Source organism: Vulpes vulpes, chromosome 8 (assembly GCF_048418805.1).
Source record: "Vulpes vulpes isolate BD-2025 chromosome 8, VulVul3, whole genome shotgun sequence".
Taxonomy (NCBI): domain Eukaryota; kingdom Metazoa; phylum Chordata; class Mammalia; order Carnivora; family Canidae; genus Vulpes; species Vulpes vulpes.
The window spans coordinates 76,850,923-76,878,748 of NC_132787.1; the positions used below are offsets into that span (position 1 = coordinate 76,850,923).

General features: G+C 40.3%; 1 protein-coding gene across 4 annotated transcripts; it reads right to left on the reverse strand.

The window, feature by feature from the left end:
- On the reverse strand, window positions 1-27,493 carry MRPS5 (mitochondrial ribosomal protein S5). 4 transcript variants are annotated; one of them, XM_072767167.1, is made up of 13 exons: window positions 26,874-26,957; window positions 24,587-24,667; window positions 24,090-24,314; window positions 22,693-22,830; window positions 19,159-19,284; window positions 17,310-17,543; window positions 15,414-15,448; window positions 12,781-12,871; window positions 9,677-9,723; window positions 8,952-9,009; window positions 8,581-8,643; window positions 5,383-5,519; window positions 1-2,272 (listed from the first exon to the last, which is right to left on the reverse strand). In XM_072767167.1, exons 3-13 carry the CDS (start codon window positions 24,217-24,219, stop codon window positions 2,048-2,050), a joined length of 1,284 nt encoding a protein of 427 aa, XP_072623268.1. In that variant the 5' UTR covers window positions 24,220-24,314; window positions 24,587-24,667; window positions 26,874-26,957; the 3' UTR covers window positions 1-2,047. The 4 variants fall into 4 exon arrangements, with proteins under 4 accessions (XP_072623268.1, XP_025850121.1, XP_025850120.1 ...); XM_025994336.2 differs by lacking the exon at window positions 24,090-24,314 and having other exon boundaries at window positions 26,874-27,493; XM_025994335.2 differs by lacking the exons at window positions 24,090-24,314; window positions 26,874-26,957 and adding an exon at window positions 26,446-26,869.
- Window positions 27,494-27,826: the final 333 nt, after the last annotated feature.

Consider the following 27,826-nt stretch of genomic DNA (forward strand, 5'->3'; position numbering starts at 1 on the left):
TGTGTGCGATAATAGATTTATTTACTTATTATAGAAAACACATATATAGAGAAAAGAAAATAAAAAGTGTAAAAATAAATAAAATGTGTTCCTGGCACAGAAATCCTAAGACTATTGTAATTTCTGAAGTGATAAGAGCACTGGCAGCATGTTTTATACTAACAGTTGGTCTTTGACTCCCGTTCCTGACAGTTCATTAAATCCCTTGGATTTTCCTAGGTGATACCAATGTCTTTTGTTCTAATGAGGTGACTCTTGATGGGCTCCTGGCTAGGGTCTGGTCACCAGAAAGACCAAGTCATGATCAGAAGCTTGGAATTTTCAGCCTCTCCCCCCATTTTCCAGAGAGGGGAGGGGGGCTGGAAATAGACCTAATGATCCATCATGCCTATGTGGTAAAGCCGCCATAAAAATCCCAATAGCACAGGGTTCTGGGAGCTTTCAGGCTGGTGAACACATGGAGGTGCTGAGACTGGCGCACCCTTTCCCACATACCTTGCCCTAGGCATCTCTTCCATCTGGATGTTCGTCTGGATCTTTTATCATATCCTTTTATGATAAACTGGTAAATACCAAGTAAACCGTTTTCCTGTGTTCTGTGACCTACCCTGGCAAATTAATCAACCTGGTGGAGGTGTTGTGGGAACCTCTGATTTATAGCTGATCACTCAGAAGCCCACCTGACAACCCATCTGCAACTGGCATCTAAAGCAGGGCAAGGGCAATCTTGTGAGACTGAGCCCTTGACTGGTAGGATCTGACCCTACCATCAGGTAAACAATGTCAGAGATGTGTTATACTGCAGGACACCCAGACTGCCTGTGGGAGGAAAACCCGCAAAGTCTGCGGTCAGAAGCATGGGGAGTATGGCAGTGAAGGGGACAGGCTGGAGAACTAGGTGTTTCCCTACTCCAAATGGTAACAGAAAGACTCCTGGAAGGTCAGGAAAGAAGAAAAAAACAACTGAAAGAACAAAAATACGGGTAGGGGTGCCTGGCTGGCTCAGTGGGTGGAGCGTGTGACTCGACCTCGGAGTCATGAGTTAGAGCCCTATATTGGGGGTAGAGTTTATTTAAAAAATAAATAAATAGAAGTGCCTGGGTGGCTCAGTCGGTTAAGTGTCCGACTATTAACCTCAGCTCAGGTCTTGATCTGAGGGTCATGAGTTCAGGCCCTGCTTTGGGTTCCACGTTGGGCGTAAAGCCAAGTCAAAAAAAGAAAAAAGAAGAAGAAGAAGAAAATAATGAAAAATGAATAAAAATTTAAAATATGGATAAACACAACTTTTTTTTTCTTCTTGAGTCTTCCATACATGTTTGATGGTTGAAGCAAAAAGTGAAATATCTAACATGGTTCTAAATGCAGATAGAGGAAATTCTGAAACAATTACAAAAACTGGGTTTAAAGGGAGGTAAGGTTTCTACACTTCAAACAGGTAAAATATCAACACTAGTAGACAAGTGAGTGACATATACATAATGTAATACCTAGACCAACCACTAAAACAGCCACACAGGTTTAAAAAGAGAATTTCTAGAGTCAAAAACAGGGTTTGCCTGTTTTCCTTTACTTTCTAGCTGTGTGACTGTAGTAAAGTACTTAATTGCTCTGTCAAATGAAGTTAATAACATTCATTATGGACAAATCAAAGTTAATATTTGTTAGTTACAATTATTATAGCAATTATTATTTTTCATATTATTTTTTATTGGGTCAGGCTATAAGCTCTGTCTTCCTAATTCATGGACTTTTGCTAGTTTAAATGAATATTTAAAGTAGTCTTGAAAAAAAATGAAAAAAAAATAAAAAAATAAAGTAGTCTTAAAAATATGTATGTACCGTTCCTATCACAGTTCCTGGTATATACCACATGCTCAATAAATTAAAGCTATAGTTATTTATTATTTGTAAATAAAGAAAGTTATTTGTAAATAAAGAAGGTTAGCCTTTCCTTTAGAGAGTGACACTCCAAAACGTGAGGGGCTGAGTCTCTCCAGGTGCTGGACAGCACCAGCTACTACTGCAGCAGTACAGGGCCAGGGGAAGCTCAGGTGGCAGCTCTCTTCAAATTTGACCACACTGAGCGCTTCATTCCCTGTGCGGCCCTCACTTCTTCCCAGTCCAGTTTGATGTCTGGAACCTCATCCTCTAGCTCTGGTTCCTTTCTCAAGGCTCCCTGGGGGGAGGCAACCACGATGGGCAGAGGGCCACATTCTTCCCGGAATTCTACGACATGCAGACTCTTCTTATCAGCCAGTTGTTGATGGGTTTCCTGGAAAGACCAAATCGATAATGCCAGGTTAGGTTATGAGACACAACTGTAAATTAAAGGACAGGCACTTCCATGTACCACTTGGGGGATCTAACATTTCAGTCAATTCTGGGTGATGTATTTTGCAGCTAAACCATGGTGACCTAGGGAGGCTGATATCAGCTCCCAACTCTCAACTGGAATGGAGGAAGGGCCTTGGGCTCTGGTCTCTTGCTTTCCAAACCCAATTGTGTGCCATGCTGTGCCCAAAACTGAACTTGAATCTCATCAAGCCCCTAGCTCTAGCTACTATTTTACAGTACAGTATAGGGAAAGAAGATGTTAAGGACCCATGGGTATTTAGCAGCAGACTGTGAATCTACAGGGCAGACACCCAGCTCCTTTAAAAAAAAAAAAAAAGAAGAAGAAGAAGAAAACAGAAAGAGGGAAACCTACAGATTAGAAGTGACCTAAAAGACGTGGCTAGAATTTATAATGTATTGACCTTTTCTGCAATCTAACTCAAAAGAATTATGTAAAAAAAAAAAAAAAAAACCTTAAAAAAAAAAAACCTAACGAATGCATTTCTATGAACACTACCTGGGTAACTGGTGATACTGCAGTGCTATTAATTTTTAGGTATAGGGGCACCTGGGTAGCCCAGTGGTTAACCATCTTGCCTTTGGCTCAGGTCATGATCCCAGGGTTCTGGGATCAAGTCCAGCATCAGGCTCCCCAAAGGGAGCCTGCTTCTCCCTCTGCCTATGTCTCTGCTTCTCTCTGTGTATCTCTCATGAATAAATAAATAAAATCTTAAAAAAAAATTTTTTTTTTTTAGGTATAATAGTACCAGGGGGGTATTTTTTAGTCCTTATCTTTTAGAAATACATACTGAAATATTTATGAGTGATATAAAGTAATGTCTGAGACCTGGTTCAAAATGACTGGACTTCATGGGGAAGGCACTGAGAGACAAAGGCCGGCCACAAGCTCCTAACTGCTGACACTGGGTGAGAGGGCCATGGGGACTGATTACAGACAGTAGCCACAGAAGTCTAGAAAAAGGCAAATAAATCTAGTAGATGGTTTATGGTACATTAAAATACTGGGTATGTCCAACCTGTTTCCAGACTTTATGGCCATCTTGTCCTAGTCTAATTCTATATAAGTTTGAAATTAGAAAAGAGATGAGTTATTTAAAAAACAAAATAAGATAATTTAAATTGGTGAGTCTTACAATCAATAGTTTGTTGCTTAAACTGGTGACATTCCTTTTCTTTTCGAGTGGCACATGAAATAATGCAACATTTTATTTATCTGATCTCTATGCTCAGTGTGGGGCAATGCGAGGCTCGACCTCATGACCCTGAGATCATGACCTGAGCTGAAATTGAGTCAGTCGCTTAATTGACTGAGCCACCCAGGTACCCCAAATAATGCAACATTTTATAGTTGATGGAAAATTTTAGAAGAGATAAAACATGGTAATCACAGAAAATTCAAAGTACTAACATAAAACAAAAATATTACAGGGGCGCCTGGGTGGCTCAGTCTATTAAGCATCGGCCTTCAGCTTAGGTTATGATCCCGAGGTCCTGGGATCAAGTGCCACATTGGGGTCCCTGCTCATCAGAAAGCCTGTATCTTCCTCTGCCCCTCCCACCTGTGTGTGTGTGTACTTTCTCTCTTAAATAAATAAAATCTTTAAAAAACAAATGAACAAATAAAAAACATTACATAAAAGAACAAGTCTACTTGATTTAAAGTGTTTTTGAAGCATATTTTAGATAGTACCAACACACATGCGCGTGCGCGCACAAACACACACAGTTTTCAAAAAGGATCTTTTAACCAAAGCTTTTCTTCTTTTTTTTTTTTTAAATTTTTTTTATTTATTTATGATAGTCACACACACACACACACACACACACACACACACACACACACACACACAGAGGGATAGAGAGAGAGGCAGAGACATAGGCAGAGGGAGAAGCAGGCTCCATGCACCGGGAGCCCGACGTGGGATTTGATCCCGGGTCTCCAGGATCGCGCCCTGGGCCAAAGGCAGGCGCTAAACCACTGCGCCACCCAGGGATCCCTAAAGCTTTTCTTCTAAATTAATTTTCCTACTTTACACAGAGACATGTATATTCCACGAACTACTTTATTCAAAACCAGCTTTCTTGGTGTCAGGAAGACTATCAAAATGGAGTCTCTTGAACCTGGCTGTCTTTTCTGCTCATCCAGCTAAGGTCTACCCATTCCTTCAAAGAACAGGCCATCCCTCGGAGCAGGTAAGAGGGCAGCCCAGGAGGAGGGGCTTCTTTGCTGTGGAATAGATCAATTGTGCACCTAGCCCAGGCTGAGGGGGGCAGGTTGGGTGACAGCCCAGGGCTCTCATCTCTGCAGAAAAATAACTTGGCATATGAATGTTCATAGTTCCTACTGGCTCAGATGTCCATCTGAATGACCTATGCAGGTAACGTGAAAACCACCTGTGCTTCTCCCAAAGACAGTGCTCTTGAGTAGAGGCTTTACTCTAGTCCCAACTAAAAGGACTAAATTAGGAAACAGCCTTTCTCTTTCTACTTTACATTTCTATATTGTTAGAGTTGTAGAACAAGCATAAATTCTTTTCATAATAAAACACAGATTATAATTACTGGGTTTTATAAATACTTAATTTCAAAACTTTAAAACACCCATGAAGATTTTTTTAAAAAAGATTTTATTTATTTTTTTGAGAGTCACAGAGAGAAAGAAAGAAAGAGAGAAAGAGAAAGAGCACGCAAGCAGGGAGAGGAGCAGAGGGAGGAGCAGAGGGAGAAGCAGACTCCCTGCTGAGTGAGAAGCCCTATAGGGGATTGTCACCTGAGTAGAAGGCAAACGCTTAACTGACTGAGCCACTCAGGTACCCCTCCATGAAGTATCTTTTAAGGGTAATTTTCATGAACTAACTCTCCAGTTGTATTAACTAAACAGATGCAGCCACAGGCAGCAAAGAATGACCAAGTCCTCAGGCAGCATCAGGACAGCAATTCCAAGAGGCTCCCAGGACATCACAGTCTAAATGCACACAATTGAAACACAAATAAGAACTTCTGTTTCAGAGCCCAGGGAAGGATTACCTGGTGGGAGAGCCCATGGAAGAGGCCCCGTGTGAGGTTGAGCATGTTGACAGACCCAGAGACCTTGGCATACATGTCTTTGATGCCAATGAGCCGGCAGATGGTGATGATGGCCCGATGGCAGCGGAGGCCGTAGCCTAGAAAAGGAAAAACACAGTCCCCCTGCTGTCTCTCATGCAGTTTTGGGCTCTGGGTTTAGGAGGCCTTGGTTCACATTCTGGCTTCATTGCTTCCCTGGACAACTTACTTCCATAATGACACTGATTTAACTGAGAGGTTATAAAGACTGAAGAAATAATGCACATAAATTTCTTAAGCATATGGGCAAAAAAAGAGATATTATAAAGATTAAAAGAAATGCTTTAGAACATGCCCAAGTTGGCTAAGATTAGAGGCACACACCTGTTTTCACCCTCCTCAATTGCTCAGTTGCACTTAGAAGAGATACCTACTACCTCTTCCTCTCTTGGCTTTGGTAACACACCCTCTCTCCCATTCCCCCCAAACACAGCATCTTAATTTTCAGGAACTTAATGGAATTTGCTTCTCTGATCTTTCCCTTCAGTAGAATGTGGGCTCTGTGAGGGCTATGATATTATTTGTTTCTATTGCATCCCCAGACCCTAGATCAGTGCCCAGCAAATGTAGGTAGCAATGAGAGAAAGGCACCCCAAGTTTAGACTCTTATCATTTTGATTAGCCATGGAACTCCGTACACAAGTCCCTGCTTTAAGGCAGAAGAGCTACTCTAGAAATCGAATGTTACTGGCTTTCTGATTTCCAATTTTTAATGGCAATTCAATACATGTATATAAAAACTATATCTGGATACAAGCACCTCACATAGAACTGTCCCTTCTACTTGAAAGAGCCAATTAAATGTGGACCCCATAGCTATGCCAGATTATGTGAAAACTAGGGACCACAGAGGATAGCTAAAACAGACAACAATAGGGTGGTTTTTCTGTGTGTGGAGGAGTTATATACACAGAACATGTATTCATGTGTGAACAAACATAGGCATGTATAAATGTGTATATATGCACACACACCTGGAAACTGGTGCCCATGCAAGGAGGTGAAAGGCAGATCCTTGGAAGGGTCTAGAAGACAGACTAACCTGCTACTGCTCAATGGATGATCCTAGGCAAGAGCCTCTCTTGCCCTCCACACCTACTTAGCAGAGCTGATGATGAGCATCCAAGGGAAGGCATACATTCCACACAGCCCCTGGACCATACTCTACACTCCCCAAATGGTATCCAGGTAACAGTGGTCACAGTCCTGTGGTAATTATTTGGATATACTTTGGTTGTGAAGACAATCAGGCAGGCACCATGCCCAAGCTCCCTGTTTGATGAAAGCTAAATTTGCGTGTGTGTGTGTGAGTGTGTGTGTGTGTGTGTGTGTGTGTGTATACGCGTGGTGTGATATGGGAAGTGCTTGGCAGTGCTGTGTGAAGCATTAAACACCATGCTGCAGCCAAGGAAGAAGCTTCCCATGGTTAAATAAGTTTGGGAATGCCACCTTCTCTATCCCCTTTGGGAGATTCAAATTGCGCAGTAGCGGATTAAAGACTTTGACGATCATGAAGAGGTATAACCATCTTTTTTAGTTTCCATAATTGCTTTCCCACATGGTACTCTTTTTTTGGAGTTCATACCTATTAAGATCTCCTCACAGAAATAGTGATGCACAGAAATGTAGTTTAGGAACTGCCATCTCTAATGTATCATACTGTTTTAGCTTCAAGATCAGAATATTTAACCTCAATGCGCAGGGAATGGGTTCAACTATAGAGAAACTTGAAATATATAGCTTCAGGAGACAGGGAAGATTTAAAAAAGGCAACTTTGGCAATTAATTAAAATCAAAGCCATGTTTCAAAAATCTTTCAGATATAAATGTGTCTATACCAACACTGTTCAACAGAAATATGACATGTTATAAATGTAAGCCATATACGGAATTTTAAACTTTCTCATTGATATGTTTTTAAAAAAAGAAGCAAAATTAATTTTAGTAAGATCTTTTGTTAACCTAATATCCCTAAAATACTATCATTCAACATGTAACAAATTTGAGATATTTTACTTTTTTTTTCATACTGAGCCTTTCAAATCTGGTGTGCACTTGACATTTGGCAGATCTCAGCAGCCGCATTTAAAGGGCTCGCAGCTACCATGGGAATAGTGCAAGTCAAAACCTTGATGTGTAACTGCCCAACTCAATACTTTTTCTAATAATCAAATAAAGGTTTTTATGAGGCATATGATGATTATTACTTTAAAGCAGAAGGCAAGTTTTCTTGGTGCACAATTAGTACTGAATTTGATGTTTTATCTTCCTGATTTATTTCCACAGACTAGAAACTTTGACGTGGAAAATTTAGATGTTTTATCGTTTTCTGATCCAAACTTTTAAAGATATACTTAGAGTATCACTGTTACTATAGAACACAGACTAAACACAAATCAAAGTACTCAAAAATTCTATACCCAGAGTCCCTGGGCATGACTGCCCTAGCTCTGTGACTTTGAACTCTGCCTGCCGGCCTGCTCTTCCACAGGACAGGAAGGTCCACCTCGGCATCCCCATAGCTTAGCATAGCACCCAGCTCACAGAAGGTGTTCAATTGATACTTGACAATGTAAGTAAATGACTGGAACTGAAGAGACTATAAGAGTCTACCATCTAATAGCATCAATAATTCTCGAGGACAGGCAGCCCGGGTGGCTCAATGGTTTAGCGCCGCCTTCGGCCCAGAGTGAGTCTAGAGACCCAGGATCGAGTACCACATTGGGCTCCCTGCATGGAGCCTGCTTCTTCCTCTGCCTGTGTCTCTGCCTCTGTGTGTCTCTCATGAATAAATAAATAAAATCTTAAAAAAAAAAAAAAAAAAAACTCAAGGAGGAACTAATGTTCCCACTCATCCAAACCCAACGACTCACTCAGTTGCTATTTCCTATTCTGAGTGTGCTCTTACCACCTAGAATTCCCCCCGGAACATGCCTGTGTTCATGGGAGTAGGTTGACTTTTTCTCTCTCTGAGAGCATCAGCCTTCTTAAATCTAATGTAGGCCTTTCCATTTCGGTGTTTCCAAAATGCGTTCGATACATGTGATCAAAAATAGAAGACAGGATGGGATTGTGAGAATTTCTCTGCTTTAACAAATTATTAGAGTATTTTTTGTTTACCTCTGGGTTGTTTCTTCATCTTGATATGCGTCCTTTTAAATCTTAAAGAAATATCGTGGAATACTGAAGAGTAAAAACATAAATATAAGAAGGAATTAGATGTGTAGCTTTAAATATCCTTGCAAATACCACAATGCAACTAATACTACCCTAAACAGGTAGCACACATTGGCCAAGGATAAGTGACAAAACTCTGATTTCACTCATTACTAACCTTCTCAGAGGAGAAAATCTGTTTCTGTATTTTATATAATTATTTATTCCAGAACATGGTAACCAGCAGAGAAACACAAAAGTTGCCATAGAGCTATACTGCCACATTTCATGTAACAAGTGTAATCCTGCAAATTTTACAAGAGATTAGCACTCACTTGTATGGTCTTCGTATCGTTCTATATAATGCAAATAGTGAACTGCTCTGTTCTTTGCCTGAAACAAAGGAGGAAAATATTTTTCTTAAATCTATTGTTGGAATTTACATTTTCTTGGAGATTAAAAAAAAATACCTTCCATGAAATATTGTATTACCGAAAATTTCACACTTAAACAAAAATTTCATTATCTACTTCTAAAAGCTAAGGATTTGAGCAGCCTGGTGGCTCAGCAGTTTAGCGCCACCTTCGGCTCAGGGCCTAATCCTGGAGACCTGGGATTGAGTCCCACATCAGGCTCCCGGCACAGAACCTGCTTCTCCCTCTGCCTGTGTCTCTGCCTCTCTTTCTCTCTGTGTGTCTCACCAATAAATAAATAAAATCTTTAAAAAAATAAATAAAAATAAAAGCTAAGGATTTAATTTTAAAAATTTATAACATCAGTCTCACATGTAAAAAATAAAAATAATTATTTAGTATCTTTTGAACATCCTGCCAGAGTGTTCAACCTTTTCAGCTGTCTCATGCTTTTGGTAAGCAATTACCAGTCTGCTAAAGATGATGCAAAAGAAAACAGGTGCTAAGCCTACTTTTGGGGAGAGCTAAGCAACTTCTGACAGGAACCCTCAGGATAGGATTCTTATTATTATTATTATTATTATTTTGTAGTCCTAATGGTGCCTAGCACACTGATCTTTTACTATCAAAAAAAGAAATGTACATACTTTTCTGAAAGCATCCATCCGGTCAGTGGCTTTCCCAACGGCAAAACCTTAAAAAAAAAAAAAAAGAGTAAAACTATAAAAAGGGGCATAAATTTGGCACAATGTCTTTAACCACAATCCAACTGTCAGTTCCTATAATATTTCACAGCATTTCATTTATCTTCTGCTCACAGAAAACCTGTTATCCAAACAAATGATAAAATAAGAGGCTACAGAGGGGTGCCAGGCTGGCTCAGTTGGAGAAGCATGCAACTCCTAATCTCAGGGTTGTGAGTTCAAGCCTCACACTGGGTTGTAGGGATTTCTTAAATAAATAAAACTTAAAACAAACAAAAGCATGAGGCTATACAGATTCGCTTATCTGTTTTGGGACATTTTGAAAAGATTACATTTGAAAGTATCTACGAAATCCAAGGTTAGGTTTGTAACACAACCTTTTATAAATCTCTAGATAAAACTAAATATATTCAAACAAAACTAATCATGCTCTAAATTAATAAAATAAACAGTTTTGAACATTTAAAAAATAGATTAAAATAACCAGAAAGGTTGGGAAAAAATATTCATTGCTATAGAGTAAAACCACGACTTCAATGGAACTTCCAAATGCAATTCAGATTTCAATTAACCAGGAAATAAAATCAATTCTTTTTTTTTTAAGATTTTATTTATTTGTTCATGAGAGACACACACAGAGACAGAGGCAGAGACACAGGCAGAGGGAGAAGCAGGTTCTATGCAGGGAGCCTGATGTGGGACTTGATCCTGGGACTCCAGGATCACACCCTAGGCCAAAGGCAGGTGCCAAACCGTTGACCCAGGGATCCCCAAAATCAACAATTCTTAAATTTGTGAATGCTTAATCCTGTGAAATGAGATTTATCACAATTTAACAGAAATGCTGCCATTATTTGCAATCACATTATTTACTTTGAAGAATGTATTTTATTTTTAAACTATACATAGGAAAGTAATATAAAGCAATACTGCTCCAAGAGATAGATATGCCAGACATCTGACAACCTGGGACAAAAAGGGCTGTGGATTTTAGTTCCTAGTTTAAGATTTTAAAAAAATATTCATTTCATTTATTTGACAGAGAGAGTGAGAGCGAGAGCATAAGCAGAGGGAAGGGCAGGCAGAAGGAGAAGCAGGCAGCCTAATGCAGGACTCGATCCCAGGATCCTGGGATCATGACATGAACCAAAGGCAGACTGGCAGACCCTTAATTGACTGAGCCACCCAGGCACCCCTAATTCCCTGTTTAAGGGAAACAAGTTAAGCCACATATGCCTTAGAGAAAAATACAAGTGGACTTATTTATCATCTTCAAATGAAAGCTTTCTAAATAAGACACAAAACTAGAAGTGATAAAAGACTGATAAAGTTGCTACATGTGGGCTCCTGGGTGGCTCAGTCAGTTAAGTATCCAACTCTTGATTTCAACTCAGGTCATGATCTCAGGGTAGTAAAATTAAGCCCTGTGTTGGACTTTACACTGGGCATGAAGCCTGCTTAAGATTCTCTCTCTCCCTTTCCCTTTGCCCCTCCCCCTCTTGTTCTCATTCTCTCTCTCTCTCACACACACACACAAGTTGCTATATAAAAGTTTAAAACTTCTGTGGATTTAAAACTTTTGTGTAGAAAAAAATTAAAATCTAAGTCAAATATAGGATAGACAAAGGGCTAATGTCCTTATCTTAGAAAGAGCTTATATACTATTAGTAAAGAGAAGAACCATCGCCTAATAGGAAAATGGGTAAAACATGTAAACTAACAGATCTCAAAAAGGAAATAATAATGGCCAAAAAACATGTAAAATAGTGCCCAAACTCTCATCATTAAAGAAATGCAAATCAAAACTAAGAGATATGCTTGACAATCAGTGTGGTTTGACAATACCCAGGGCTGGCAGGGATGTATTGGTAGGGAAGAACATAAACTAGCACAACCTTTAGAGAAGGCAATCTGGAAATACTTACTTAACTTAAATACATTTAAAATGCATATAACTTCGAGGTAGTAATTTCACTGCAAGAAGCTTCCCCCCCTCCCCCCCAAAAAAAAGAAGCTTCCCCCATTGGTATACTTGGAAAATTACCACAAATTACATACACAAGAAGCTGTTTTTATAAATGGGGAAAAAATGGGCATAACAAACATTCACCAACAGGGGAAAGATTACAACAATCATGTTTCTCCAAATAATCGAACACTATGCAGTCAGTACAAAGAATGAGGGGAAATCTGTCTGTGCTACTACAGGAAGATCTCTGGGTATAATACTAAGCAAGGAAAGCCAGGTACAAAATTATGGATACACTCTGCTCCCTTTGTGTAAATATTTTTAAAAGGTAAATGGTGATATATAAATATAGAATTTCTGAAAGATACAAAAGTAACTGTTAAGAGTGGTTTCTTTGGGCAACATCCTGTCATATAGATGACTTGTTCTGAAAGTGTCAGTTTGGATTTAAACAGGCAGTTTTCCAGTTTTCTTTCCCTTACACATCCATGTATATACTTCAAAACCAGACGTTCACTGGGGAAATGTTACAGAAAAGTATAAAAAGAAAATTTAAATGACTCAAAACCCTATGGATGAAACATTATTAATTTTTTCAGTGTATATCCTTCTAGTCTTTTCTTCGCATGGAAAAATACTTAGGTAAAAAAACAAAAATTGGGATTATATTATACAATCTTCTGTGAAGTTTTTTTGGTTATTTTTACTTAGCATTATTCTGTAATTTTCCATTATTCTTTAATGGCCATAGACTATTACAATGTGTGGCTATAACTATGTCCCTATTGTTGAACATCCAGTGGCTTTTCCCCCTTAATTTTGTACTATTATACATAATACAGCAGTGTTAAAATATCCATTGTTCTCAAAGGAAAAGACAGAGGAAAATCGGTTTCTTCTTTTTTGTCTAAGGGATTTTATGGATTTATCACAAGATTTGTAGACCCAAACCAACCAAAAGGCTTAATCTGTACAAAGAGTCTGGACAGCAGCAAGAAGCCACGGACTCCAGAGCCGAGCCCAGACCACACGTGCCCCTGCCTCCACCACCAGCACTATGCATATCACACCCACTCACCTGCAGCTCCTCTACCATTCCCCACAGCGACCAGGACACGGACTGATTTCTTTCTTCCCTCTTTTGCTGTCATATTGAATACATTTCTTACCTAAAAGACAAAATGTTTCATATATATTACACGTTAAGAAAATTCCGGGGGCATCTGGCTGGCTTAGTTACTAGAGCATGTGACTCTTGGGGTAAGTTCAAGCCCCACTTTGGGTGTGGAGATTACTTTAAAAATTAAAAAAAGAAAAAAAGGAAAAGAAAATTCTGAAGTAAGGAACAGGAGTGATCTATTTTCACACATATACCCCCATGGTGAGTAGCTACATCAACCTCCAAATTATGAGCACCAAGAACAAACTTTCTCAAGGAAATCTCTCTGCACTATTTCTCCAGTGATAAAATGAAAATAAGACATTCCCTGCCTATTTTATAAGGTAGTTAGAAGATTGGACTGAGATAACTTTTGAAGGGATTTGAAACTCAATATATACTATTTTAATGAATTTCACAGAGGAAGAGAGTTGCTGATTAAACTTTGAAAGAGGGGCACCTGGGTGGCTCTGGTTAAGTAGCTGTCTTTGGCTCAGATAATGATCTCAGGGTCCTGGGATCCAGCCCCATAGTGGGCACCCTGCTTATTAGCAGGGAGCCTGCATCTCCCTCTCCATAGGCCTGCCACTCCCTCTGTGTTCTCTCTGTGAAATAAATAAATAAAATCTTTTAAAAAATAAAAAAATAAACTTTGAAAGAAGTTAAAACTGATTGATAACATATCCCAATTATCAGAGATGTTAAAATATGAAAAAATGTGGATCTTACAAATGAATAAAAATGCAGTACATAAAAAGAATTAGGATAGGACTGGATCTCTTTGCCAAGGATTAGGCTCACCTGATAATATAAAATTTAGAAATCCCTGATTATGATCTATAGGAAAATCTGCTTTATCTTGTGTCCTTTTTCTGTTTTTTTTTTTTTTTTTTTGGTGTATTTAAAAGGCCAGGAATTATGAAACTGTTACCTTTAACTGCTTACATGGCAAGTCCTTTCCCATAAAGTAAGGTTAAAGGAAAGGGAGCTCGAGTCCACGCCCATGAATAACCTTACAGGAACTCATCCACGTACACAAGAATTCTTCAAAGGGATTAACTTCCAAAAGGTATAAACTGGGACCCAAAGACATAAAATACTCGTGAACCTTTTTTTTTTTTTTTTAAGATCTCATTCATTTATTCATGAGAGATACAGAGAGAGAAGCAGAGATATAGGCAGTGGGAGAAGAAGGCTCCTCGCAGGGAGCTCGATGTGGGACTCAATCCCTGACTGGGATCACGCCCTGAGCCAAAGGCAGACACTCAACCGCTGAGCTACCAGCGTCCCTCGCAAACATATTTTAAATTACTGATAATTATGAAACAATATACATACTGGATCACAAAATCAGTAAGTGGTTTTCCACATGGTATTTAACCCTGACCAAGCATGTGGTACTAGCCCAAAGGGAAGCTCTTTTAAGAAGTATCCTGGGAAGAATGATTGAAATTTATCTGATAACAGCTTTCAGTTAAAGGACCTACAAACAACCTAGCAGATTATTTCCTCATCAAAAGCTAGGCATTCAGAGCACCTCCAAGCTTTCTTTCCCTGGCACATGGTTCCTCCCCTTTGCTCCCTGAACCAAGTGCCAGGTATAGCTTGTTTAGAATTCAAGGACAGGGGTGCCTGGGTGGCTTAGAGGTTGAGAGTCTGCCTTTGGCTCAGGTCATGATCCCAGGATCCTGGGATCGAGTCCCACATCGATCTCCTCATGGGGAGCCTGCTTCTACCTCTGCCTATGTCTCTGTTCTGTCTCTCATGAATAAATAAAATATTAAAAAAAAAAAAAAAGAATTCAAGCATAGATTGCTAATTCTACTTTAGCTTTAGAGGGAGGATTTTAACAGTAATCTCCAAATTCTGTTCTTTTTTTTTTTTTTTAAGATTTTATTTATTTATTTATTCATAAGAGACACAGAGAGAGAGAGAGAGAGAGAGAGAAAGGCAGAGACACCGGCAGAGGGAGAAGCAGGCTCCATGCAGGGAGCCTGACGTGGGAATTGATCCCGGGGTCTCCATGATCAGGCCCTGGGCTGAAGGCTGCATTAAACCACTGAGCCACCCAGGCTGTCCCAAACTCTGTTCTTTATACCACTGAGATCGCCTTGTCAAGAGACTGTAACTGGTAGCCCCCCAAAAGGGCAGCAGTCAGGAGAGCCAAGATGAAGTAACTGAAATAAAAATTTCATTATTTCCTTATCCAAGTCAGCTCTGTGTCTCAGAAAAAGTCATGCATCAAAGGCTTTTTCTTGGGGGCGCCTGGAGGGCACAGTCAGTGAAGTCAGTTGATTTCGGCTCAAGTCATGATTTCAGGGTTGTGAGATTGAGCCCTGCACTGGGCTCTATGCTGGGTGTGGAGCCTGCTTGAGATTCTCTACCTCTCTTTCCCACCCCTGCCTGTACCCATGTACTGTCTCTCTCAATAAAAAAAAAAAAAAAAAAAAAAAAAAAAAGACTTTTTCTCATGGTTCCTCTTGTGCTATTCCCACTCTCCCCACCCCAACTTCTCCAAAGGCTCAACTGGGTATTTAATTCAGCATGCCTACCTCAAGTATCCTGGTATCAAAATCATCATATGTTTCTGGAGAGAGAAAAGAAGCAGGCATACAGATAAATGTGTCTACACAGTTAATGCATGAAAGCATTTTTCAACACCAGCACCATCACTGATTTTCAAGAGAGAATCTCAGATCTTTTAGTGCCACTCCCAAGACCATGCCCTGGTCCTCCATCACCACCTGAGACTGCTCCAGCATTAAATTAATAAACTCAGCCACCATCTCGACTGCAGCATCCTATCCCTCCAGGTCTCTCACTCAACAATTTGTGAATAGTGTTGGTTCCTGGAACTCCCCAGCACCTCCAGACTCTTGACCACTGTTTTCCCTTCCCTCTAACCTCCTCTGGTCTTCGAAGCCTCTGCCACTCAGCTAAGACATCACAAGCAATCAATCACTTCCACCTCAACTCCTTACCCTCTTCTCTCTCTACCATACTATCCAGTCCAGAATCAATGCAATTGTCTGGCCACACCTGGCCTGTTATAAGTGATGGAGAGAAGTCAAAGCATAGTACACATGTAGACCACTAACTATTCATGGTCTCCAACTCAATCAAGTCCTCCCTGCTGCCCATTGGCCTTTAATGTCCTTTTAGGTTTCTTTCCACTCACCACAGCAGCCATTTCAAACACTCTCTGTGTTCTTTTATTTTTATTAACTTTTTCCTATAGAAAATTTCAATCATAAAAAATGAGAAGAGGGATCCCTGGGTGGCGCAGCGGTTTGGCGCCTGCCTTTGGCCCAGGGCGCGATCCTGGAGACCCGGGATCGAATCCCACATCGGGCTCCTGGTGCATGGAGCCTGCTTCTCCCTCTGCCTGTGTCTCTGCCTCTCTCTCTCTCTGTGACTATCATAAAAAAAATAAATAAATAAATAAATAAATAAATAAAAAATGAGAAGAGCAAAATTAAATCTTACATACCCATTAGCCAGCTTCAACAATAATCAACTCATAGCCAATCTTCTTTTCTCTAAACTCTAATTCCTACTCCATTGGATGCTCATCAGTGCCCCATCCTACTTTCAGCAGATGGCCCACCTCTTCCTCATAGACTAACCGAAGCCACCAGACAGATACCACTCACATCACATCCCCAGCACACACACAACAACACAGGCTCCCCTGAATCCGTAGTCACAAGTTAATCCATTTATCCAAACTGGATCTGGGCCCTCTTTAGGGATTTAGTTTAGGGATTTTTTTCTCTCCAACACATACCTTCAACCTCTCAACTGAACCATTTTGCTCCATTCTAAACACGTTCACCTGAATCTCTCCATCTCAACTTCTCCTCTCCTCTTTAAGCCAAACCTAAGAAAGTAGCCAGATTCTTATTTCTTCATCTCCTACTCATTGACAAGAGTGGATTTTTCAGATTTTACTTCTTTACATATTAGGGGTGGGGCTCAGGTAGAGGACTTTGTTTTCTAATTTGGTCTAATAAGTACTATCAATTTTAATTTCATGTATGCTTTTATAAGGCTGAATGACAACTATCTGGTTTATCTTCTGTTATCAAAACAGCATTTCCAAGCTATGTTGCTCCATAGGTACCCAATGACACTGCGTTTGGGGAACTGTATCCTACAGGTGGCTTGCATAGATCCGAAATGCATACTAGCACATTCAAGGCTCTGAGAAGTAAGGATGCCAAAAACCAGTACTTTGTATCCTGTGTGTGAAATGCTTCTTGGTCATGGGCCTCTAATGTTCCATAAAATACAACTGAGTAATAATGTGAAGTTACCTCAATGATGTTCAAATCCTTTTTTGGAAAAAGGCAATCTAAACAGATAAGTAAATAAAATCCTCTTAAGGAATTCTAGAACTACAAGTACTCTCTCTGTTACAAAGGGAAGCCACACCAGGACTCTGCTACCTCCACTGGGACCAGGGTCAGGGGGGCCAAGACTGACGCCTCCCCATGTGTTTCCGCTCCATCCTCGCTCCCTTTTAATCTTCATCTTCCTCTTCCGGTCCCACTCTTCCCTCTGCTGGATCATATCAGCCTCCACCTTTTCCTGCTCTTCCTTGCTTCTTTGGGCAATGGTCTGCATAGCTCCCTCTTTCATAAGAGGGACATTCAGACCAGGCCATAGGAAGCCATGACGTCCTAAAGGTTTAAAAACATACATTAATAAGAATTTTTAAAAATCATCCATTTCTTAAATGTTAAAATGGCAGGCAATGGGGTACAGATAATGGCACTACTGGACGGAGCTTAAGCTAACGATCACTTGGCAGGCCACGTGGCACTGTCTATTAAAATTTTAAGTGTATCTACTCCATAACTAGTAATTCCACTTCATGATGTTACCTAGAGACAAACTCCTATACATGTATGAGGCCTCAGTGTGCTTAGACAAGGAGGTCCACTGAACTGTTATTTGTAAAGGCAAAGAATGGAAACAATCTACATATACAGCAATATTGGACTGGTTAAATGAACTCTGGCATCTTCAATCCATGAAATATTCTGCACTAAACTGAAAGAATAAGGTAACTATATAGATTCTGATGCGGAACAATTTCCAACACATTATTTAGTGCAAAAAAGCAAACTATAAAACAGTACATACCATATAATTTAATTTTTTTAAAGAAAAATATATTTAAGGTACTTATGTATATAAAAACATTAAAAAACATCAGCAGAAAACATATCAAAATGAGATCCACGCCTGCCTTGGGGGCAACAACTAGAATGGGAGGAGACAAAAGGGGCATCAAGGGGACTTTATTTTTTTTAATTTTTTAAATTTTTTTTAAGATTTTATTTATTTATTCATGAGACAGAGAGAAAGAGAGAGAGGCAGAGACACAGGCAGAGGGAGAAGCAGGCTCCATGCAGGGAGCCCGACGTGGGACCTGATCCCGGGTCTCCAGGATCAGGCCCTGGACTGAAGGCGGCGCTAAACCGCTGAGCCACCCGGGCTGCCCAAGGGGACTTTAGATTTCTCTATAATCTTTGAATTTTTTACTAAGAAGGTACATATATATGATTGTTATAACTTTTAAAAATGTTAAAAAATAAAATAGATACAAGGCAAGTCATTGGAGAAAAACATTTAAATAGACAAGCAAGTGCAGCGAAAGGTGTTTTCTTTATGCCGGGAAGCCTACTACTATCAGGGATAATTTGTCAGCAACCATAACACAAAATATCAATTCAAGTACATTGCACTATTTTCACTCTTTAAAAAACACAAGTATAAACAATCATGTGTTCCAGGGATTGGCAAATTAAGGGCCAGGGACCAAACCCTGCCCCCTACTTGTTTTATGAAGTTTTGCTGGAACACAGCTATCCTGGTTTGATCACGTATTATCCAGGACTATTTCTGTGCTCCCACAGCAGAGTTGAATAGTTGGAAGAGTCCATGTGTCTCATAAAAGCTAAAAATATTTACCATCTAACCCTTTACAGAGAAAGCTTGCCAACTCTCTCAGTGAATCATAAGCTCCCCAAGGGCTAAGAGACGAACACAGAAGATGTAACACGAGGACACTTAAGTCTTGTTGAATGAATAACTAAATGAATTCCTTTCTATGGGATTTCCTTCCTCCAGAATCATGACACATTAAGTGAGCCATGTGGTTGAACTCTAAAACTGCAGACCCTAATGCCCTTCATGAGAAATGTATGAGGTTTCTAGACCATAGAAATCTCTACAAAACTGGGAGGGAAACCTTAAAAAGCATATTAACTTTTTTATAAATAAGCTTACCTTCACCAATGATCTGACCCCTATTCAAATCCTTTTTTCTCTTTTTCTTAGATCTTTTGCCTCTTCCTTTTCTTGCTCCTGCTCCAGTCTCTGCTAAAGCGCCTTTCCAAAGCTCATCTGCCGTCACTGTAATGAAACAGGTTTTGGCTTTTTTAATTACCAAGCAATGATCCATGATCCCCTACTGAATAAAAAAGGCCAGAAGAAGCCAGCCTCACTTGTATCACTGTGGTGATGAAAGCAAAACTAAATCACTGTTTGTATATATATCACATGATTACAGGCAGACAGCCCAAGAGATGATTCTACTATTTTCAAAGCATGTGGGCTCCCTCTACAAAGGACGGCCAATATTTAAATCTAATTTACCAGTAGTCTATTTCCCAGACATGTTATCAACTATGTTACATGTCTATTCCCTGCTCTCCTGCCACCATTGTAACCACAAGATAATCATCAATACCTATCCTTCTTTAACACAAGTTTATTTGCCCAACCAATCAACATTTCAATCTGAACCCATAAATCTTAATATTTTGGGTTATTTGCTCTATTCTTCTATGAATCTAAATGCCTGTGTATTCTTCAAAATAAGATGCCCAAAGTCATCTTTAACCCTAAAATCTAATCAATAGGTCAGAAAGAATGAGTACATAGGGGTCTGATAATTAATACTTGCATGGAGTGTATATATTCTTAAATCACCCTTATCTTTTACTTTATGTATAGACCCTGACACTGCTGATTTATTTCCATTTGTGAATTTCTAGGATCCCTAAATCTTTTTCTACCATACATTTCAATCAGTATTTTCCCCTTTGTTTTTGTGGAATATTCAGATTCTTTACTTTTGACGCTACTGAATTTTACTGATCTAGCTACATCATTTATTAGATTTAAGTTCTATCTTCCCAAGGACTTCCAGTCTTTCACAATCAGTCTTTCACCAACTGATTTTACAATCATAGATTCCATCCCATTACCAACTTTAATGAAGAATGAGAGCCACACAAATGCTATAGTCATCAAAACTCTAAGATACAGTTATCTACATGCCTGAAAAACTAAATATATTCTGGAAGACATATGAGCATCTTCATTCCCTCATGCTTAGAGTTTAAAAGTTCTTGCCACCTAGGTGTCTCAGTTTGCTTTAGATAAAACTGAAATTATACTACACATACAATTTTGCGTCCTTTTGTTTTCAACATATTACACTGTGAGCCGTATCTCATATTCTTACTATTATTCATGAATGTAATTTTTTAAGTTGAATTAAGCTGTTTGACAGAGATTTTACTATTTTAACATCAGAACATACTGGTCTAAGATTCTAATTAACCTGGGATGCCTGGGTGGCTCAGTGGTTGAGCATCTGCCTTTGGCTCAGGGCATGATCCTGGAGTCCTGGGATCGAGTCCCTCATCAAGCTTCCTGCATGGAACCTGCTTCTCCCTTTGCCTATGTCTCTGCCTCTCTCTGTGTCTCTCATGAATAATTAAATAAAATTAAAAAAAAATATATTCTAATTAACCTAAAATGTTATTTAGAATAAATTTATTATTTCAATTCCTTCTGTTATTTCTGGAAGATCTTAGGTAGACTAATGCATATACCGGTTAACTATCATAGTTAGGTAAAATAAATTTCATGGTTTTATACACACACACACACACACACACACACACACGAAAAATCCACCATCACATCCAATTTGATACACGGAACTACTTCTATCTTAATCATGCCTAATAAACTGCTTGCTAAATTGGATCAAAGGGATTTAAATGAGATCCTCCATGGCAGAGGGATAGATTTACAAGTATAATGTTAAATACTCTTAAGAAATCTTAACGAGTTTTGATAAATTATGTTTATTTTTTGGAGGAGATTTACAAAATCAAAAACTTTCCTACTGAAACAGCATAAACTAGCTCAATGCTAATTTCAATTGAGTTCATTTTCTTAAAGTTAACCTTAGCATGACTTGGGAGCAATAAACTCATAAAGGTTCAGAGTCCTATAACTGGAGAAGAATGTAGGCTAAGAGAGTCACAGGCAGGTGTGAAACAACAGTGCAGGGAGAGGGGTTTCAGAGGACAAGGGGCACTTCTATAACAAGAAGAGTTAGAGAAAAGGACTTTTAGGGCAGGGAAAAAACTACAGACAGTCCCTGACTTATGACAGTTTGACAGGATTTTTTAACTTTACGATGGTGCAAAAGTGATATATATTCAGCAGAAACCATACTTCGAACTTTCATTTTTGATCTGTTCCTCTCTTTTCTCTTTGCACCAAAATCCACAGATACAACAGAGTCTGTGTTACTTGTAATCCCTCTACTGTCTGGTTCTCTTTTCTGCATTGCTACACAAATGATCTAGTTACTATGAGACTTCCAATTTGAAGTGATCTGTACCTACACAATGAAATACACTAGAGCATAATACTGCACTGGAGGCATCTATGTACTGACATGGGAAAATGTATAATGCACTGACAGCTACATTAAAAAAAGTAGCCAACCAGTGTTTCAGGGTAGTAGAATTACAGGTGATTTTCTGTATTTATGTAATAATCTAAAGTGAATTGGCTTTGTAATCCTAATTTCCTTCTTTTTTAAAAAACAGAAACTTTTAAGTAATCTCTATACCCAGTGTGGGGCTCAAACTCACAACCCCAAGATCAAAAATTACATGCTCCACGAATGAGCTAACCAGGCACCCTAATTCTAATTTCTTTTAATTTGCTTAATGCTGAGTTGTGAAATCAATCTCCATTTATTACAAGCTTATTTCAGTTGAGACTTAACTATTTCAAGTACAAGTAGTGTTAGCAAAACAATGTCTACATAAAATTAACACTTCCTGATCTGCACTATCTCAACTAAAGTGCACCTGAAAACAGACTTTGAAAATATATACATATATATATTTAAAAAATATATAAGATTTATGTATATATAAAATATATACATATATACAAGGTTTATGTAAGATACTATACACACACACACACACACACACATACACACACACATATATATTAAGATTTTATTTACTTATTCATGAGAGACACACAGAGAGAGGCAGAGACACAGGCAGAGGGAGAAGCAGGCTCCCTACAGGGAGCCTGATGTGGAACTCGATCCCAGGACCCTGAGATCATGCCCTGAGTCGAAGGCAGACGTTCAACCGCTGAGCGACCCAGGGATCCCAACTTTGAATATATTCTTGTTGTGGATCTCAATTAGCAAGGATTTGGGCCACAATTCAATTACTCTTTAGGTCTCAGGCGCCCCAAGTAAGGGAATTAAAATAAACCAGTGTTTCCCAAAGTACAGTACAAATATAGCTGGCAGTATATGAGATAATTCTAGGAGGTACACTAGGGTATTTTATTTTACTAGCACATCATAAACTAATTTCTAAAGTGTTAATTCATTAAAGGAAGAAGAAAAAGAAGAAAAATTAAGATAACAAAAGATTATTTTCCTGTTTCATGAAATGGCAAGTTTGTGGCCAGTCTACGTACATTTAGTGAAGAAACTATAGGATCTGTACTGTTGACCCATCAAATTACTGGGAGAAGAAATACAGCATTGTGTCTGTAGTGCACGGGTCAAGCTGATGAAATGATGGTTGTCTCTGGTTCCTGGATATGACAAAGGGCCTGTAGGTAGATGGAATAAAACTCTTTGAGTTAGATGCTCCAAGCCTGTGGAAAAAATATTGCCAGCAGCAAATAATTAACCATTACTGATGCAAGTAAGTCACTAAAATCCTGAATTTTTAAAAGTCGTATTTTGAGGATAGTCTTTCTTTAGAGACTAAAGCAAAACTTCAGACTACAGACATAACTGCCTATCCTAGTTAGAGAAGTGACAGTTCATCCACACAACAGATGTAGCTGTCTAAAGAAAGTAGTCTGTCCTGACATGGATCACCTTGACGCTATGCAGCTATGTTGCCCTTTTGACCCCAGGATCAGCACTGTCTACTCTGGACAAATGGCGACCTCTGCTGTGTGCAACAGGCAATGTACCTGTGTGGAAAGACCTAAATGGCCTGGTTAGAAGAGCAAGGTGTTGAACAGTAGAGCACCCTACCCTTCATGTTGACAAAAACAAGGAGGGAACATGAATATACTTTATAGACTAATTTCAGAAGCATATTCAAGAAATTGGTCACAGCAGTTGCCTCTGAGGAAGAAAACTGATATATCTGTGGTTTGTAGGAAAGATTTGCTTTTTTGGGTTTTTTAGAATTTTTCTAACCATATGCATGTGTCACACAAGAAAACGCTTTTAAACAGCCATGTCTTAGAGGCTGCCATTTGACCAATCCCATGGATGGAGGTGTCTTGCAAGGGAGACGGCAGGGATGACAGCAATCAGGGACTCCAGGAAATGGGATTATTGATCACAAAAACTGTACATACTCCAGCTTTGTATTTCAATGGAGGATTTAGTCACCATGGAAGTGTGGAGGAGGGTTAAAACAGCTCTCAAGAGAATAAAGTTTATTGAAGGGCACTGGGCTTGAACAGAGAGCCAAAGTTAAAGCAGCTATTTTCGCATCTCTGAGAAGTGAGGCCAGTCTCTGGCCTTCCTCACAGAAGCCTTCTGCAGGCCCTCCATCAGCTCAGGTTGGGGACACTACTCACAGTAGAGGGCAGAGTCAGGAGTTTATGAATGAAAGAATGAATGAATCCAACTAGTAAGTGAACAAATAACGGGAAGAGCTCGGGTCATCCCACTCTTCAGGACCCCCTCAAGCAAGGCATGAAGGCATCTCAACAAGTAGGGTTAACAAGACAAAAAAAGAAAGTTATAACTAAAAGTAAAGCCTCAGCACACAGAGTTCCAGAAGGTCAAGGACACAATGAGATTTCAATTCTGCCCTAACCATAGGAAAAGGCATTTCACTGACCACAAGCACAACATTGGCTCAGCAAAGTTTGGCTTCCTTCCCTTCTGGAGAGTGACTGAACAGAGGGCCCCGCACTCTGTCCGTGTAGGAACAAAGGCCTCTGCAAAGACACGGCATTACCAGAAGGCATCACAGTATCCAGACAGCTCTGGACCCAGCCCTGCCATTTACTAGATGTGCAGTCTTGAGGGAGTCACTTAGCCTCTCAGAGACTCACTCCATCATCTGCAAAATGGAAATAAATCTCATAAAAACTGGTGAGAATTAACCAATATAACATGTTACAAGCCTGACACACAGTAATTACTCCAAAAATCACAGCTATTATTTTTTTAAAGCCTTGTACTATAACTATAATCATAAATAATTTGAAAACTATTCTAGACCTTATGCGTTTCATTATATAGAATGTGCTTTGTATATTTACATTTACACATATATAAAGTACTCTGGCATTGGATCTTGTAAGTAAAGACAGTTGGATAAATGAATCTCACCATTGTTGAGAACAGTCTTCAATGCCAAAACGGAAGCTGTTGGATAGGTGTTTAGGTAAAGCTGCCTGGACCATATGTGACCTGTAAGTTTTAAAAAATTCTTTTAAGATAGATTTCTACATTAAAAGGAACATTTTTAACACCCAAAGAACATTAATACCTATAGAATAAAAGAACCAAGAGAAGCAAATGTGTAACTTCCAGGTCCTACAACCACTTGTAGTAGGTAACACCACATATTCTCCTTCGTGCTAACATCTAACCAGTTACCAGGTCCTAGAAACTGTCCCCAAAATCTATCAGCTGCACCCTGTCCCAGGGTCTAATTATCCCTTCTTCACTGAGGCACCATCCCTCAGTCACAAAACCCAAAAATGGATCAAAGACCTAAAGGTAATAGGAAAAACTATAAAACTCTTAGAAAAAATCCTAAGAGTAAATCATCATGACCTTGAATTTGGCTATGGTTTCTTAGATATACAAAAGCATAAGAAACAAAAATAGATAAATCAGACTTCACCAAAATTTAAAACTTCTGTGCCTCAGAGGACACTATATTCAGAGAGTGAAAAGACAACACACAGATTGAAAGAAAATTTTTGCAAATCATATAGAACGTGATTTGTATCTAGAATATATAAATAACTCTAACAATTCACTAATAAAAAGACAATCCAATGTAGAAACAGGTAAAGATTTGAATAGACATTTCTCCAAGGAGTATTTACAAGTGGACAAACCACCACCAAAAAAGATGTTCAGAAGCCATTAGGGAAATGCAAATCAAAACCACCAACTGAAATCACTTCACACCCATTAGGGTGACTATAATTAAAAAGACAGATAATAACAAACGTTGACAAGAATGTAAATAAGAACCCTCATGCTCTGCTGGTGGGGATGTAAAATGCTGCAGCTACATCAGGAAACAGTCCAGCCATTCCTCAAAAAGTTAAACATGGAATTACCATTTGATCCAGTAATTCCACTCCCAGGTCTACACACAAGGGAGGCAAAAACATTACACACAAATATTTATAGCAACATCAGGCCTAATAGCCAAAAGGCTGTTATAGTATGCCTCAAAGGCATATTATAGCATGCTCAAAAATATTTGAGCCAAATATTCATCAACTGATAAATGGATAAACATGATGAGTATGTACATGCAACAGAAATTCAGCCATAAGAAGAAATGAAGTACTGATACATGCTCCAACATGAACGAATCTTGACAACCTTATGCTAAGTGAAAGAAGCCAATCACAAAAGACTACATAGTATATGAATTATACAGAACATGTAAACCATAGAGTTTAGAGGGTGCCCAGAGCTGGGGGCAATGGGGAACAAAGGGCATATTTTTGGGGTGATGAAAATGTTCTAAAAATTGATTATATGGCTATGGTTGTATAGCTTTGCGAATATACTAAAAACTATTGAATTGTACACTTTAAAAGGATAACTGTGTGGTGTTTAAATTACATCCTAATAAAGTTGCTACCAAAAAAGTCAGTAATACACTAGAAAAGGGGAGAAAAACACGCTCTGGAGCCAGGTGATATGGATACAAAAAACCTGACCCTCTCCAAATTACAAAAAAAATATATATATATATATATATATATTCGGTTTTTAGAGGTTTTGGAATTACGAATGCTGGGTTGCGGATTTACAATGAAATAGAGCTAAGAAAAAAGGGCAAGTTGCTCATGAAGCAGAGGCGGTAGACCTTCTGCTACAGAATATAGCGGAGCGCATGCACCTCCGCGGGCTGCAAACCAACAAAGCGGGGAGAGGACAACTGAACAGCAAAAGCACGGCCACTGAAAACATTTCTTTACAATAATGACACTGACCAGCCTGGGATCTAATTTTACTCGACTCCGGCCGGAGGGCGGCCTCCACCGGCCCTGAACCCCACATCGACATCATCACCAAATGAACGGCCGTCGCGCCCGCGGGACGGCGATGCTTACTTCCCGGCTCCCCGCGCCTCTGAGCCGAAGCGCGCTCCAGCCGTTTGGTGAACGGGGAAGGAGCCCTGCACGGCGTCCAGTCCACCCTCACTTTACAGGCCGGGAACCCTGCGACTCCCGAGAAGTCACAGAGGCGCGCAAGGTCGCACAGCGGCTCTGCGACGGACGGGAGCCGCGCCGGATGGGCCCAGGGGCCGCGGCCTGGCGCTTCCCTCCGCCGGCGCACCTGCGGCCCGCGGACGATGCCCGGGGACGATGCCCGCGCCCGCGCCCGCTCAGAGCCCCTCTCCCGGCACCCCGGCTCTCACCCGCCGGCACGCCGCACAGCGCAGGGAGGCGGCCCGCAGCGCGCACCGCCGCCGCCATGCTGGAGCCCGGAGCGCGCCTCCGGCAGGGCCGCCTTCTCCACCGCCTGCCGCGACTGCAACTCCCGAACGGCTGGCCGCAGCCCGTGGCTGAATTCCCGGAGGGTCGCGCCGCTGCGCAGACTGCGGTGGGGGAGTCTCTCTACCGGCAACGGGATAGAATGAGTCCGGCGCAGCGGCGGACAGCCGCGCTGGGGTCCTTGCGTTAGGACCCGGGGGCGGGGCTGGCGGCGAGTGTCCTCGGCCGGGAGGCGGAGACCGGAAGCAAGAGGCGGCGGACGCGTGCGGGTCTCGGGTCCGCCTGTACCCGCGGGAGCTGGGGCCGCGGACCGTTCGCCGCAAGTGCGAGGTACAGACCAGCCCGAGAAGGGTCTGCGGGAACCTACGAGGGGAGGGGTGGTGTCTCGAGGAGGTTTGGAGTAGGCAGACACGGAGTATAAAGCTGTTCCTACCCAACTCCGGTAAAGCTCTGAAGTCTCTTAGATTGATTAAGGACGTCAGGTACTTGGCATTTCACACGCGCGCTTACGTATTCTTGTGATTCTCAGGTTTGGTCGCATTCCTATCCCAGACCCACGCTGTGGTGTTTGCGCCCGTCCTGCTCATCGTGGCTGCGTAGCGTCTGCTCTGGGGCTGCCCGGATGACCGGCGTATGTGGACCGAGAAAAGATGCCGACTTCTTGTAAGGAGCTGGTCTTCCTGCTCAGCCAGACCTCCGATTTTCAAATTTAGCATAAAAATATTTTAACACGCAGAAAAAAACAAAAAAATAGTGACACGTTAGATTCCAAAAATTAAGGTTGACACGGTCGCTTCATCTACTCTTTTCTTTTTCTTTGCTGAATTAGACAACCTGTTTCACTCCTGTTTTATAATGCATCCCATTTTTAGTAGAC